This window comes from Budorcas taxicolor, chromosome 18, assembly GCF_023091745.1.
Source record: "Budorcas taxicolor isolate Tak-1 chromosome 18, Takin1.1, whole genome shotgun sequence".
NCBI lineage: Eukaryota > Metazoa > Chordata > Mammalia > Artiodactyla > Bovidae > Budorcas > Budorcas taxicolor.
The window spans coordinates 21,237,839-21,254,857 of record NC_068927.1 but is presented as its reverse complement, the minus strand read 5'-3'; the positions used below and the strand labels follow the sequence as shown (position 1 = coordinate 21,254,857).

At 47.3% G+C, this 17,019-nt stretch overlaps 1 protein-coding gene across 1 annotated transcript; it reads left to right on the top strand.

Moving 5' to 3' along the window:
- Window positions 1-1,229: 1,229 nt before the first annotated feature.
- On the top strand, window positions 1,230-15,292 carry SALL1 (spalt like transcription factor 1). Its single transcript, XM_052656543.1, has 3 exons — window positions 1,230-1,305; window positions 10,276-13,709; window positions 14,852-15,292. The coding sequence occupies exons 1-3, from the start codon at window positions 1,230-1,232 to the stop codon at window positions 15,290-15,292; spliced, it is 3,951 nt and encodes a 1,316-aa protein (XP_052512503.1).
- Window positions 15,293-17,019: the final 1,727 nt, after the last annotated feature.

The following is a 17,019-nucleotide window of genomic DNA, read 5'->3' as shown; positions in this document are numbered from 1 at the left end:
CGCCCTGGGCTCGGCGGCGCCACCGCCGCCGCCGCCTCCCCGCGGAGTGACGCGCCCTGCAGCCAACCGGGGCAGCCGAGGGGGAGGTCCGGGAGGGGTCCTGGGCGGAGCCGGGCCGCCCCCTTATCCCACGGGCTCGGGGCCGCTTCTCCCGAAAACTTAAGCCCTAATTGTCCTGGGAATGTCCGAGGTAGAGAAAGGGAGCGAGGGAGCAAGCGAGAAGCTGGAGGATCTGGGCCCTCTGAGGAGGAACGGGGTGGCGGAGAGCTGCCCCTCCCCCCCCCCCCCAAAGCCCCAAACCCATCACGTTCCCAAACCTTTCCTTGGTCCTCTTCTCCGCGCCCCCGCGAGCCCGGGATCCAGGGGATGGAGAACTCGGGGCGAAGGAGCGCCGAGCCAGGCGGCGAGCGGGAGGGAGGCCGGGCGGCAGGCGGGAGGCGGACCGGCGTGGGGCTGGCTCTTCCCCACTCGCTTATTTTTTTTTTTTAATGGGGGTGGGGGTGGGCTGCTTTCTGGTAGCTCTTAAAGAAACGAAGAAACACTCACGAAACGGGACTTCCTCCCCCCAAATCCCGCCACGGGACTCCCTCCCCCCGCGGGCCGGCGCGCTTAGCGCCGGAGTTGGAAAGTTCGCCGCGCGCCCGCAGCCCGGGTCCCCAGCCCCCGCCGCCCGGCCCCACCCCCCCCACCCGGGGAGGCTTAATTTCGGGGAGGGCATGCTAATTTGGGTCGGCCCAGCCCGGGATGGGGGGGCCGAGGGAGGGAGGGGGGCGCAGGCCGGGGCGCCGGGTGCTCAGAGGCGAGGAGGCAGGCCCCCGGCGGCCCGGCCGCGGAGTCCCGGGCGGTCGCGAAGAGGGTTAACCCAGTGTCGGGCGGCGCGGCTCGCAGAGCCAGCCCCGCGGCCGGCTTATTGGGCCAGCGCGCGGAGAGACAGGGGTCTGCAGCAAATCACGAACTAATTGATTAAGGCGAGCGGGTTTGAATAGCGCTGGCCCGGTGCCAATCGCCTTTCAAAGAGCCCCTCTATGATTAATCGCAATGCATTATTGATAATCATAATTATAGCAGGACACATGCGCGCTGCGCCCGGGGCCGGGGAGCCGGGGAGGGGGCGGGCGGGCCGGCGGGCGGGGGGAGCCGCCGCCGCCGCCGCCGCTCGATTTCCGTAATTTTGAGAAGATTTTTTTTTAGTAATTTTTTATTCTGCCCCAGCTGATGTTTGAGCCAGCATGTCGCGGAGGAAGCAAGCGAAGCCTCAACATTTCCAATCCGACCCCGAAGTGGCCTCGCTCCCCCGGCGAGATGGTGAGTGCTCCGGCCCGCGCCGCGGACACACACGCGCACACACGTACTAGCACTCACACTCACGCACACTCGCACCCACGCACACGCGGCTGGCCCCCGCGCCCACCGCCCAGCCGCCGCGACCCGAATCACCATTTCGACTCCGCGATTTTTTTTTTTTAATTTCAATTTGCCTTTGCTGGGCTTCCCCACCCCCAACCCCCCTGCCCCGAGGAAAGCAAACACTTCTCCAGGCAGGATCTTTCCGGAGTTGTTGGGTCCTCCTGCGGGGAGGAGAGGGGGCTCGCCGGCCTTGCTCCTGCGTCCCGGCTGTCCCTGGGAGCGGATCCCGGGACCCTCCGAGCTGCGGCTGGGGCGCGGGTGCGGACAGAGGCGTCGGCGCCTGCCTGCGCGGTGCTCCACTCGCTCCCCGGCCAGCGCCCGAGGCCCGGCCTGGCCTCCGCCGCCCTGGTCCTGCTGCCTGCGGGAAGGAAGTTTACTTTGTGCTCCGGCCTGAACTTGAAACGTGGAGGGGAGCTCCCTGCGCCGCGCTCCCCCCATTCCCCAGCGCTCCCATTCCTCCTGGGCCCGCGCCGCGGAATGGGGTGCCTGTGGGAGTTCGGAGTTCCAAGAAGATGGGAACCTGTATTGGGGCGAGCGTGCCTGACACGCGGGGGTAGAGGCCGTGTTGGAGAGTGCTCTTTGCTGTCGGAGGCTCCCCAGACAGAGTGCAGGCAGACGGGGAAAGTGTCGGGGTCCGGCTATCCCACTTGATCCCCGCCTCTCTTCTCCCAACACATGAACACTCGGCGCCCCCAAGAAATCTTTAGAGTCGGTCGGCTCCCGCTAAGGATCGTGGTACCTCGCACTTCCAGGAGTAGTAAGGGTCGTTCTCCAGAGCTGGAGGTGGGGTGGGCTATCTAGCCACGAGGGAGTCCCCCTAAAACAGAGGCACTCGCTTCCTCCGATGGAGGCTACAACTGCCGGGTCCCAAAGGGAGCGAACAAGTCCAGAACAAAGTTTGTGTGACGGAGCTAAGGCCGAGAGTGGCAGAAATCCGGGCAGGGAATTGAGGGTAGGGAGGGCAGACACCTTGAGTCCCTTTTTATCGCTAAAAAATATTACACTTTAGGGGCCTCCGAACTCCCAGGCCCAAGGCCGGAGGCGATGGAGCGGCGCCCCGGGCTCGGTTCGCCGGCACAGTGCTCGCCTCTCGGCTGCGGAGATTCGAGGGGCAACCCCCGAGCTGTATCCGCGACTCGGGATGTCTCTCGGGTTGCTCCAGTCCCCGGCGTCATTTTGGGGTGTAGAGGAGGGAGCTGGATCCCGATAGGGCTCGGAAGCCTGCCCTTTGGTCGGTACCTCCGTCCTCCAAACTCTGCGGCCGCCCGGCCCTCACGGTCCTCGGGTCCTTCCTTAGAGGCCTGCTTCTCTGCAGAGCTGGGGCGCAGGGACCCAGGCGGAGAAGTCGAGGGACTCCCACCCACTTCACCCCGGCTGTCGGGAAAGGGGACTTCTGTTGAGGGGGGTGATCCCTGTAAGAAAGCGGGGAGAACAGACAGATAAAGATATCTGTGTACAATATTTGGCCCCCTCCACCCCAGTACTTTCTCAAGCTTCAAGCCTTATCCAGAGCCTCTGATTTCTCAGTCCCCTGAGAACCCGTGATCCCCGCTTTCCACCCCAGGCGAGACTGGGTACTCAAGGTACAGCGAGGTGAAATTATCCAAGGCCGCCGCCGCAGTATTTTTCCGGGTTTTCCCAGCTGGTTTCTTCTGCATCTCGCCCCCACACCATCTTTGCTAAAGTTTCTGGTGAGATCTTCCTCACTGTAATACTGTTAAAAGTCAACAGTTTTTAAAGGACCAAACCTAACCGGAGGAGAGGAAAGATTTATTTTTAAGTCTTTTTTTTAAATTAATGTGTACTGATTTTATATATTTTCAAAAAAGGGGGAAAAAATAAAGACTTGGGATTCGCAGAGAATTGATGCTTGCTAGAGCTTTACCTTTTTCCTGTCGCCTTCTGAATCCGGAATTTTTAATAGTTAAGGCTTCTCATAAAGCGATAGCATAAAAGTTCACTACCTCTGACCATTATTATTTATTAGGACTGTTTTTTTGGTTTATTTGGGCTTTGAGGTAAGTTAGTTAAGTTGCATCAAGTTTCCTTTCTTTCTTTTTTCTCTTTCTTTTACTTTATTCCTTCCTTCCTTTCCTTTTTCTTTCTTTTTTATCCCCAAAAGCTGGTTCATTGTCCTAAGAAGCAGAAAACTGGTAGGGGCACCATAGGAAACACTCCCCTCTCCCCACCCCCCTCCATTTCTCCAGTTGTAATGGTTTTAGGTTATGACTGTTTTTACATGGTTGAACAATAAGTTTGGGAGAAACTGCCTAGAGGGTAGATTTTGTAATAGGGTTACAGGATTTAGTATGTTGTAATAATATTAGTACACAACTAATCCTCCTCCATGTCTGATTTTACTGGAGGGCCTTACACACTCCAATTCTTTTTATTTGGGAGTAGTTGTGAGATAGAGAACTGAGCAATCATGTCTCCAAGTTACCTTTAAAAAGTCACCACCTTTCACACACTGTATCCAGCCACCCATTCTCCTGTCCGCACAGAACACACACTTCAAGGAGTCATTGGAGTTCTGTGTTTCAGTTTGCGGGTTGGTTTGTTTAATCTACATGAAAGTTGTTAAATTTTTAGAAGATTAACCTTCCTTAAACACTGTGGTTACTTTTTTTTTTCTTTCCTGAGATGGGCTTAAAACATGGCAAAGGAAATGTTGAACCTATCAAATTAAACCTAGTTGGTGGTGCCCTCAGCAGAAGCTGGCACCTCCGATTTCATGACTTTGGTCCAGAGTGAGACATAGAAAAGTTTGTAGGCACCCCCGTTACAGTTGCCCTGAAGGAGCAACTCCCAAGGCTGGGAGTAGTCAGGCTTACTGTGCGGCTTGTCACTCCTGTGTGTGTTTGAGCGTGTGCGTGCGTACAAAGAAAATCCAAGGTAGGCTCAGCAATCTCCAGGATAACTTCATCAGAACAAGTTCAAGAAACAAGATCATTTGGTCAGTCTAATGATGTTCATATTTTAATTCTATTTTTGGTGCTGCTATATACTCTCCTAAAATAAACGGGGAGATTTTTACTGTTTCTTATGAAACCAAGAGTATGGCACTTATTACTTGTCTCTTAAATGATATTCAACAAGTCTCGAGTTACTTGTAGAAAGATGACTGCCACTGGGAAAATTGTTTAGCAAGGTAAATAATTTTGAGGAAAGAGAACATTAGAATGGGATGATTTTGTATGTGGATTCTTTACTAGCGATTCGGATTTCAGGTGTGTGTATATATGTGTGCGTTGGCTTTTTCTTCCTTGTGTAGTTTTAAGATTCCTGGAACGACATGTTTGGCCCACTCATACTCCATTCATTTATTAAGAAAGTACTTCTGTGCCCAGCTTTTTCAAGGAAAAGATCATATTGGAAGAAAGATAAAAACACTGCAGATAAAACACTGCCTCTCATATAAAGTATCACAAAAAATTCCTCTTATTTATATTAACAATGAAATTCTATTATTTACCAAAGTAATTTACTCATTGTGAGCAGCTTAATGGCAACACATAGATTTCTGGGCCCAAAAGGTTAGAGAGAACTATAATTAATTGCTTTTTTTGAAAAAACGACACCTGCATGATAAGGCAGTTGCAAAGAACTCCTGTTTAATCAGGCCTATTTTAAGTTGGTGGCATCATGGAAGATTTTGGATGAGAAAATGCAAGCTGCTTGGGGGGATTTGCTGGAGGCCTTACATACTTCCTAAAATGTTACAAACAAACAAACACAAGCAAGCGGAAGGTGGAAGGACATGAGAGAGTGTGCATGAAAGTGAATTTGTGACACAGAATGTCTTGTGGTTTATTTTACATCCAGGTTCACCTATGGTTTATAAGCACAAGTGTCAATTTATAGGTTATTCTTTGGGGACTTTATTTCATTTCTTTCTGCTTTGGCAGGTAGCAAGTTATCTTGACCCACAGTCCTTTGGAAAGCAAAAATCTGAATTTTTGAGGCAGAGCTCTCACGGAAAAGTGGGGGGGGGGGTGGGAATTAGGTAGACCAGCAGTTCAGTTTTTTGAAATTGAGAAAAGCCAAGCTCAGTGGAGTAGCCAGAACTAATTCCTTCTGCAGACTTAATTCGGTTTTTCTAAGGTACCTCCTGATACCACTCACCCAGTCTTCCCAAATATTCTTAGATTACCAAAAGGGCAGTCATGGAGCATTTGAAGGGAGGAGGTGGTAAATTATCCCAAGAACCAGCACCCCTCCCCCTCCAAAAGAAAAAAGTCGCTGTGCCAGGCTTTGGAAAACGTAGATGTGTGGAGCTGTTTTAACCTTTGCTAGCCTCCTCCCATGCAGAGGTGACAAGGTCCAGATCATAATATGTCCTTCAGTATCTTCCCAGTGACCCCCAAATTGAGTCTTGCTAGTCACTTAGCAGGAAGTTCGGAGTTTATTTTAGTTTCACCTTATCAGCTTGGCTTCTTTTCCTAACCTTATTCCCCTGTCACCCTCAGATGCCAGACCCCCAAAGGGGAAGATTGACAGGTAGTTCCCATAGCTCAGTTTTACCCTCAAACAACAGGGATTTAGTTTCTTGTGCCTTTGCCAATGTTTATGTAGTCAAAGTTTAGATCTCGCCTTAAGCAGTCTCTTTTACGCGTCACTGGAAGAGGAAAGCCACAAAGAAGTTTTTGAACAAACCCTTGCAACTGGAACCCCATCTAGTGTTCAGTTTGATTCATCCAAGGGGAAGATATTTTCCCCCTTTCATTTATTGTGTACATTAGGTGGGCTGGTATCACAATTTTCAAAGGACTGTCTTGTCCGTGTTGTTATTTTGTCAGAGATTTCCCCTTGTATTCTTCCACTCGAGAACACGCTAATCCCAGGCAGAACACTGAGGGGACTTGAAGGGAGCCAGTAAAATGTGTCATCTGGCTACAGATCTCACAGAAGAAACTTAAGACATTACAGAAAACATGCAGAGCATATGTGGCAGTGTTTAAATTGCGGTGGAATCTCAAGCTGAACGTTCAAATGCAGGTTTTTCCCAGGTCTGTGCAAGAAAAAGAAAAAGAAAAATCAATCAATCAGAAATGTTTGTGATAGCCTTTCGAAATTGGTCTACCAAAAGGAACAGCCAGTTAAAACTATAGGCTCCAAGATCATAATCTTGCGAGGTTTTCTTAAAAACGTTAATGTGATCTGAAGGTACTGGGAAGTCAAGCGAAGGGTCTTTCTGAGAAGCTCCAAAAAAAGAAAACTCAGCATGGTACAGTAGGGCTGTTGTTTTGTTTTCCTGGCTGGCTAAACCTTTCAGTATGGAGCATAGTTTTATTTTTGTTTTCTCAGCAGACAGATATACTGGAACACTTCAATTTTCTGCCTCCTATTCTGCAGTGTTGAGTTCAGATGATGAAAAGCTGACATATTTGAATTGGGCATCAAGAACCTAAATAGTACAATGAGAACTAAAACATCTGGGATTTTCATATAAATTGGATACAGCTAGAAGATCACCTCTTCCTCTGGCCCAGAGTGGGTAAAAGAAACCCAGAAAATTCCAAAAATCTTTTTGTGTGTACATACTTAGAAAACCACCTCTTCTTAAATTTTCCTGTATGACCACGATGACAAAATTAATTTGTATGAATAATCCATAAAGAGGGACTAGAATATTGTTTTCACTATAGTACAGGGAACAAGGCAACTGTATTTACTGTAATGGAGTCACCAGTTGCAACCTTGTGTAACAGATTATTGAGAGAAATACAAGATAGCCAGACGGTCAAAAAAATGAATTAGAATATGTTAGTTTATGATGTGTGTATGTGTGTGTACATCTTATTACGACTTAAAATATTCCCTTTGGTAGTTAAAGATTCAAACTAGACCTCATGTTTTGTCCTTTTCTTTTTTTTCATATAAAGCTGTTTCATGGGAATTCTGTTCAGAAGGCAGATAGATTTAAAGTTAAGAACTATTATAATGTAGTGACACCTGCTTTTGAAATAAATCGAAATAGGTATCAGAATTTTTTTTTTTTTTTTGGTGTTCATAAACATCAGGAAATTAAATTAGTTGACTCTACAGTGAGATCAAATGTCAGCTTATTAAAATGTTGTGAAAATCTAAGCTAAAATATGGGCAGCTTTTTTAACACAGTCTCTTTCTTAGAAGCAAGCAGGCACTTATTTTTAAGTGTCTATATTTTCCTTCCAGTTAGCACAACCCTAAATATAAAAATGTTCAGGTCGAAAAACTTGAAAATTCTCAAGTGAGTCTTGAAGCAGCACAAATGAAGAATTGGCGCACAGGAAAGTAATAACCAGCTAAATCCTGTAAAGTAACCTTTTTAAAATTTTCTCTATATTATGAGAATATCAGATGTTTGCAAGTTATAAAGAATTAAAAATGCCCTTTAATCGTGAGCACAGATGTGCTAAATATTTGAAGCAACTACATTGTAATGTGTACAATTGATGAAGTCAGTTTTCTGATTTCCCTTGCTAGTTATTTAGTTCTGAATCTGTCATTATTTGTCTAAGCCCAGCTGACCAAGCAAAACTGTGTTTTAAAGTGGCTTTATGTTTTGATAAATGTGAGCTGGTTGAAAAGTATTTTCCACTGAATGCAGAGCTTAATAGAACATGCTGACATAATAGTTTTAATGCATTTTGTTGAAAATGTGTGAACAAACAGAATAGCTTTTGTTCCTTCATAATTGGCTGTAAAAGTAGATGGAAACATAACCATTACATATGGAAATGTGCAAAGAGAAAGAAATAACATTTCGGTTGAATATATTAGGAATTGCATTTCCTAGTTTAAAATAAGCATCTGAAATGGATGCATCATTTAAAATTGGTTGTCAAAATAAGAAGCTTTAAACAGAATTTTTGTCACATTATTTTCGTCCCCAGTTAAGCAACATAACTTTAACGAATTTCGTTTAATATTTTGTTTACATTATTTTTAAGTAAGGCGAGAGACAGAGCTTAAAACAGCACCTTGAATGTGCAGAGGAATCCTGTGCCAATTAGGATGATTAAACATTAAATTACAACTGAATCATTATTGGTATTTTCTGCTCCAACCAAGATTTGTTTGGTATTGTTAATGCATTTTGCACTATACCCTTACAGAGATTAAAAGATGGGTATTAAGGAAGCTAGCTTGTTAAGTATAACTTAGCTACTCAAATAACCCTCCCAGTGAATAAAGTGTGCATACATTTGGCATACTTTACCAGAGTTTCTAATCATCTACGGCATCACTCAAGGCAAACAGAGTTAAGGAATTTTTAAAAGTTAGTATTTGGGTATTAATTATATTTTCTGGAAAGTAAAACTACTCAAGATTTTTTGTTTTTTGTTTTTTTATGTTTACTGCAAAGAGGCAAATGGCTGACTCTTTTGACTCAACTCTAAGTTTACTGAAAAAAGCAGAATTTTGATTTTGCATTTATTCATATTTGCTGTTAGTTTTTTTTTTTTTCTTTCCCTGCAAGTTTTCTGGGAGATTCAATTTGGAAGTCATGGAAACTAACTATTATCTGATTCAGTTCTGCAGAAAAGCATGCAGGGAGGTAATCCTTGAATTAAACAGTTTTTTTTTTTTTCACAGCCTACAGAGATGACCACACACCATTTGTACAACAGAAGTTGGTGTTCCCCATGCTGGGCAAACAATGGGACGCCATCCTGTCTTTGAATAGGATGTTAGCTTGGAGTTGGAGATTTTTATGTTTAATTTACAAATGGATCTTAGTGAGAAGAAATCTGAGCAACCAGTGGAAACAAACATGAAATAAAGGGATTTTATAATGAAAGGTTCAGGACAATCTGTTAAACAATTGATAACAGTTAAGAGCAAACTGTTTTTAAAGGCATTTCAGACAAGGAGAATTGCAAAGCATTTCCAAACTAGAAAACAAGAATTATTTCTTCACTTCCCCTTAACTGCACATCTTTCTTTAAGTTGATATTTAATCAGAAATGTAAATCTTTTGCCAGTTTTTATAGATAGAAAGAGCACTTTTGATGAACTATTTACAGGCATAATGTTGCCATTTGGAGCATAGTGGCATATATTCCTTGATTAGTGGGATGGTAGCCAGTTGCATTCTTTAATTTTAAAAATAAACATGCCACACTCTGATATATAGGTGCCAGGCAGACCTTGTAATGGATTTTGATCATTGTGTTTCTTGTGTGTGTGTGTGTGTGTGTGTGTGTGTGTGTCTTTGCTTTCTCTTGTATTCAGCTGAGTCTTGAGTGTCCAGAGAATTTGTTACTGATGTGGCTAAAGTGTGTTTGTCACAGATCAGACGTAGCTCAGGTTCCAGGTAGGGGCTGGAGGTGATTTTCAAGTTGTCAGTCTTCACCTTGGTGATAGGCATTTTTTTTTCCCCTTGTCAACCACTGATTGGAACCTGAATGACTACAAATTAGTTTAGTGACAGAACAAACTGTCACAGATATCTTTGAATCAGCTGAAAATGAATAAGGTTGACAGAAACTCAAGAGCCTAATAAGTCCTCAGGATGGTGGCTGGACCCTCTCTGGATGGATGAGTAGACAATAAGGTGTATAAAATATTGGAAATCAATATTTTGCTATGGAATTTCATTATGCACCAATGTCTGCAGTTCATAGTATTTTATATTTTGATGGATTACCTGAAGGCTGCGGCTCTCGGAGATACCAGATTGATAGGGAGTCCTCCAACAGCCTAAACATTTAATCAAGAACATTCTTAAGGAATATTGATTGGTTTTCTGGGGCCATAGTTTTTTGAGTTTTGCAGGGAGAAAAGAAGTTGATCCACCCCCATTCTCTCTTTTTTTGAAGTCCTGGATGACTCTGGGTGTCCTGGCTTCGTTGCTAATCCTGCTCCTTTTCATGTTGGCAGGAGACACAGAGAAGGGTCAACCCAGCCGCACCACTAAGAGCAAGGATGCCCACGTCTGTGGCCGGTGCTGCGCCGAGTTCTTCGAATTGTCAGATCTTCTGCTCCACAAGAAGAACTGTACTAAAAACCAATTAGTTCTAATCATAAATGAAAGTCCAGCCTCCCCACCTGAAACCTTCTCAAGCCCCAGCCCCACTCCCGATCATCCCCAGGAACAAATGAATGACACAGCTAACAAAACAGAGCAAGGAGAGTGCAGCGACCTGGCTGAAGCCCAGGCACCGGACAGGGAAGAGTCCATGGAGGTGGAGGCCCCAGCAGCTCCCAAAGGCGCCAGTGGGCCTCTGAGCAGTGGTGGCGACAGCAGCGTCCCCCCTAGCTGCAGCAGCAGCAGCTCCGGCGCAGGTACCTCAGCGATCACAACCTCTCTACCTCAACTCGGGGACCTGACAACACTGGGCAACTTCTCCGTGATCAACAGCAATGTCATCATCGAGAACCTCCAGAGCACCAAGGTGGCAGTGGCCCAGTTCTCCCAAGAAGCGAGATGCAATGGGGCCTCCGGGGGCAAGCTGGCCGTCCCGGCCCTGATGGAGCAGCTCTTAGCTCTGCAGCAGCAACAGATCCACCAGCTGCAACTGATCGAACAGATTCGTCACCAAATATTGCTGTTGGCTTCTCAGAATGCAGACCTGCCAACCTCTTCCAGTCCTTCTCCAGGTACTTTACGAACATCTGCCAACCCCTTGTCCACCCTCAGCTCCCATTTATCTCAGCAGCTGGCGGCGGCAGCTGGGTTAGCACAGAGCCTCGCGAGCCAGTCTGCCAGCATCAGCGGTGTGAAACAGCTCCCCCCCATCCAGCTACCTCAGAGCAGTTCCGGCAACACCATCGCCCCCCCACACAGCGGCTCTTCCCCCAGCGTTCACATATTGGCGGCAGCAGTTCCCACCCCATCCTCGGAAAAAGTGGCTTCGAGCGTGGGCGCCTCCCACACCAGCAACCCCGCGGCCTCTGCCTCATCCTCACCAGCTTTTGCAATAAGCAGTCTGTTGAGTCCTGCATCTAATCCACTTCTACCTCAGCCGGCCCCCGCTAACTCGGTTTTCCCCAGCCCTTTGCCCAACATTGGAACGACAGCAGAGGATTTAAACCCCTTGTCCGCCTTGGCCCAGCAAAGAAAAAGCAAGCCACCAAATGTCACCGCCTTCGAGGCCAAGAGTGCTTCGGATGAGGCGTTCTTCAAACACAAGTGCAGGTTCTGTGCAAAGGTCTTCGGAAGCGACAGTGCCTTGCAGATCCATCTTCGTTCCCACACCGGAGAGAGGCCGTTCAAGTGCAACATCTGCGGGAACAGGTTCTCCACCAAGGGGAACCTCAAAGTCCACTTTCAGCGCCACAAAGAGAAGTACCCTCATATCCAGATGAACCCCTACCCCGTGCCTGAGCATTTGGACAACATACCCACCAGTACCGGCATCCCCTACGGCATGTCTATCCCTCCAGAAAAGCCGGTCACCAGCTGGCTAGACACCAAACCCGTCCTGCCCACCCTGACCACTTCTGTCGGCCTGCCATTGCCCCCCACCCTCCCGAACCTCACCCCCTTCATCAAGACTGAAGAGCCAGCCCCCATCCCCATCAGCCATTCTGCTGCCAGCCCCCCGGGCTCCGTCACAAGCGACTCAGGGGCCCCCGAGCCGGCGGCGAGAAACCCGGGTGGGCTCCCGGAGGAAGCGGAAGGCCCCACTGCGCCCCCTCCCGGCGGCAAAAGCGAAGAGAGTGGTGTGGTCCCCAGCTCGGCCTCAGCCCCGAACGCCTGCGTGCTGAGCTCCCTGGCATCTGACGGCGGTCCTGGCAGTGCTTCGACTTTCACCAACCCTCTGTTGCCGCTCATGTCCGAGCAGTTCAAGGCGAAGTTTCCCTTTGGGGGACTCTTGGACTCAGCCCAGGCCTCAGAAACATCCAAGCTTCAGCAACTGGTGGAAAACATTGACAAGAAGGCCACTGACCCCAATGAGTGCGTCATCTGCCACCGGGTCCTCAGCTGTCAGAGCGCCTTGAAGATGCACTACCGCACCCACACCGGGGAGAGGCCCTTCAAATGTAAGATCTGCGGCCGGGCTTTCACCACGAAAGGGAACCTGAAGACCCACTACAGCGTCCATCGAGCTATGCCCCCGCTCAGAGTCCAGCATTCCTGCCCCATCTGCCAGAAGAAGTTCACCAACGCCGTGGTCCTACAGCAGCACATCCGAATGCACATGGGGGGCCAGATCCCCAACACCCCGGTCCCTGACAGCTACCCCGAGTCCATGGAGTCCGACACGGGCTCCTTTGATGAGAAAAATTTTGATGACCTAGACACCTTCTCCGATGAAAACATGGAAGACTGTCCCGAGGGCAGCATCCCGGACACGCCCAAGTCTGCAGACGCGTCCCAAGACAGCCTGTCTTCCTCGCCTTTGCCTCTAGAGATGTCAAGCATCGCCGCTTTGGAAAATCAGATGAAGATGATCAATGCTGGCCTGGCAGAGCAGCTGCAGGCCAGCCTGAAGTCGGTGGAGAACGGGTCAGTCGAGGGGGACGTCCTGACCAACGATTCATCCTCGGTGGGTGGCGACATGGAGAGCCAAAGTGCAGGCAGCCCGGCCATCTCAGAGTCTACCTCCTCCATGCAGGCTCTGTCCCCATCCAACAGCACCCAGGAATTCCACAAGTCGCCCAGCGCCGAGGAGAAGCTGCAGAGAGCAGGGGCAAGTGAGTTTGCCAATGGTTTGTCTCCCGCCCCAGTGAATGGTGGGGCTCTGGATTTGACATCTAGTCACACAGAGAAAATCATCAAAGAAGATTCTTTGGGAATCCTCTTCCCTTTCAGAGACCGGGGTAAATTTAAAAACACCGCTTGTGACATTTGTGGCAAAACCTTTGCTTGTCAGAGTGCCTTGGACATTCACTACAGAAGTCATACCAAAGAGAGACCATTTATTTGCACAGTCTGCAATCGTGGCTTTTCCACCAAGGGTAATTTGAAGCAACACATGTTGACACATCAGATGCGGGATCTACCATCACAGCTCTTTGAGCCCAGTTCCAACCTTGGCCCCAATCAGAACTCGGCGGTGATTCCCGCCAACTCGTTGGCATCTCTCATCAAGACAGAGGTCAACGGCTTCGTGCATGTGACTCCTCAGGACAGTAAGGACACGCCCACCAGTCACATCCCTTCTGGGCCTCTGTCATCCTCTGCCACGTCCCCAGTTCTGCTCCCAGCTCTGCCCAGGAGAACCCCCAAACAGCACTACTGCAACACGTGTGGTAAGACCTTCTCCTCATCGAGTGCCCTGCAGATTCATGAGAGAACTCACACTGGAGAGAAACCCTTTGCTTGCACTATTTGTGGAAGAGCTTTCACAACAAAAGGCAATCTTAAGGTACTTCACTCCATCTGCACCTCACCCACACCCACCCCAGCAGCCTTCTTTCTTTCGAGGCCATTGAGGGTTCATAAAGCACGCTCCCAGTCTTTGGTCCAGACAGTCAGGAGGCAAGTTCTCGCAAGAGAACCGGCTGCTGTGTGGCTTATCTGGAGAAGTGTGGGTGCCTATCCAGGTCAGGATCACGGCAGGGACCAGGGCAGGCTGCAGCCTGCTGAACGTCAGAGCGCCTTGAATAATTTGGTACCTAAGCAAAGCAGTGGCCTGGCCCTGTTGTCTCGCTAAGTGCGCCTAATGAATTGCTCTACCTACCAGGTCAGACAGCCCCGAGTTGCCATGGGGTATTGATTAAAGACCTCCATGTGGCCTGTGTGCTGCCCATACCACTTAATAATTACAGTTCTCCTCTGTATGGGCATCTATTTTTTTCATAACTCTGCAGTCCAGCGTGGTTTGTCTTTCTAAAAACAGTAACGTCACCACTCTGCTAATGGGTATTATGATAATTGATCATACAACATTTCCTACTGATACGTGTTGGAAAGAAAGCAAATATGCTTAAGTTCTAGAGCAACAGTTGAGCGCTCTTACTGTGTACATTTTTCTGTTGACAGAGTATTTCTCTAGAGATTGCTGCCAGTAATGCGAGATGAATAATTACTTTCTGGCTTTTTCGTTGCACGCACAGGCCCTCCATTGGGCAATCAGTGAGGGGCACTCTCTTTCCAACTGAAAAGGACATTTATAGGGTAAAGGGTGTCAGATACAATTCTTGCCATGGCAATGAGAGTGGACATAATAATTCTCACCCTAGAAGGAGCTATCTGCAACTGACTGGCTTGCTCAAGGCCATTATAAGCTAAATACAGGTAATAAAAAAGGAGTAAGTAAGGCATCCTTTCCCAGGCAGAGGAGAGGCGGAACAGGGCTGCAGAGAGTGGACACCTTATTACTAGCAGACTGGAGTGGACAGTTCTTGTTACCCTTCCCACTGCCCGGCATGTAATAAGAATAGACACTGCGGCCACTGGCCCTGTCGAGTGTTGGGATGTGAGTTGAGACAGATTCAACTATTAAGCTTCTCCCTCTCTCTCCCCTTTTTTTCCTTCTCCCTTCCTCCCCTCTCTCCCGCATCCCAGGTACACATGGGCACTCACATGTGGAATAGCACCCCCGCCCGCCGGGGTCGCCGGCTCTCTGTGGATGGCCCTATGACATTTCTAGGAGGCAATCCCGTCAAGTTCCCAGAAATGTTCCAGAAGGATTTGGCGGCCAGGTCAGGAAGCGGGGATCCTTCCAGTTTCTGGAATCAGTACGCAGCCGCGCTTTCCAACGGGCTGGCGATGAAGGCCAACGAGATCTCCGTCATTCAGAATGGGGGCATCCCTCCAATTCCTGGAAGCCTGAGCAGTGGAAGCAGCTCACCTATTAGTGGGCTGACAGGAAACCTGGAGCAGCTCCAGAACTCAGAGCCCAGCGCGCCCCTGGCCGGCCTGGAGAAGATGGCAAGCAGCGAGAATGGAACCAACTTCCGTTTCACCCGCTTCATGGAAGACAGCAAAGAGATCGTCACAAGTTAAAGGCCCTCTGGCTGGAGAGAGCGCATCCCCCATTCAGAATGAGACCCATGGTTGCCTCCTCCTCCTTGCCCTGCCCCCCGACTTCTGGTTCCCCCACAGCTCCCCCCTGCCCCCCACCCACAGATCTCTGAACTACAACGTTCTGAAGACATTCTTTTGTACCTTGTTCAACTTCTAGAGTTCTAAGAAAGCTTATTTATTAGTGATATAACCTGGCTTTGCAAACAGAATGCAAGCGTTAACTTTGGTCTTCTGTATTTTTGGACTAAATACTAATTGACTAGAGTCCTGTAAACTTGCTGTAACATTTATGGCAATTGCAAGTTGCCCTGCTAGGCGGTCTTAATCTGGCATTAACTTATTTTCTATATCCAGTTTAATATGAATCTCGTGTTGATGCAATGCCTCAGTGATGCATTAGATCTCTAATAAAATCTGTATATAAATGTATACTTTGATCCTGCTGGAAAATTTTATCAGCAAACACATTGTCTAATCTTTTGAAACAAATTTAAGGAAAGGACTGAAAGTACAGACTGAACTGTGTGGTTCTTTGAAAGGTTTGGGTGTTTGTTTTTTTTTTCTAAAATTCAACCTGCTTTTTTTTTTTTTTGTAGATTTAACCCTTTCAGTTTTGAACCGCTATTTGTATTGTGCTTTTTACTTGAGTCGTCCTCAATGTTAATAAGTTTCTGTACAGTGATAAGCACGAAGAATTCTTTAGAGAAAAATACAAGTGTTGTTTTGGTAGTTGAAACTAAGACGTAACATTTTGCCTTGTAGGTATATTCACAATAGAAAATGTGTGCTGGAATTTCACAATGCTGCTAAGAATAGCATCTTGAACAACCTTCAGTGGAGAAAATGTAGATGCTCTTGTATATACAAAAAGAAATATCACTTTCATTAAAATGTACATATGTTCCTTACAAGAGCAAATGCTTCTTCTTGATCAAGAGAGCAGGTATAGTGTTTGTTTATTTTGTATTAGGTATGGAAGAAAAAAAAAATGGACTGTTACATGCACTTTCTTGGAAAGTTGAAAGGAAGGGGGGGGGTCCAATTTCTTTAACATTTAATACTTACTAACAACAGAGATACTGTAATTTTACTCAAGTAATCAAATACATTTTTTTTTTGCAACAGATAAAACAATACTGTGTCTGTGTTTTTAGAGTGCATTTCTATTTAGCCAGGCCCCAAAATATATTTTAGCATTTCCCCAGGCACCAGTAAATTGTGTATGTCTCTCTCGCTCTCTCTCTAAATAAGGAATTGTAAAAGGCATAAGAGAAACAGGTTTGCATGAGCATGTGTTTTCTTCTTCTCTTTCTTCTTTTTTTTTTTTAATTTGGAGGATCTAGATATTCTCCCAATATCAATTACTTGTTTGGCTACTCTTCTTACAACCTCTCTGCCCCCAAGAAAAAAGAAAAAAATGGTGTGAAATAAAAAGTTGGTATAGGAGGTTCCGACGGGCCAGGTAAGTTTCCTTAAGCAGGATATTCATTCCCTTGGAGACTTTGGCTTTATTTCTCCTGTTCCGATGGTTTCACTTCCCTTGATTCAGTCATTTTCCAGGCGGCTGTGAGCAGCATTGCTGGAGAATTCCTGGGGCAGCTGGGGTTATATAATCTGAAACTGGGCCTCAACCCAGCGAGGTCAACTTGGGTCTTTATTTAATTAGTGTTTTAGGCATTTAAATACACACGCATATTTGAAAGAAA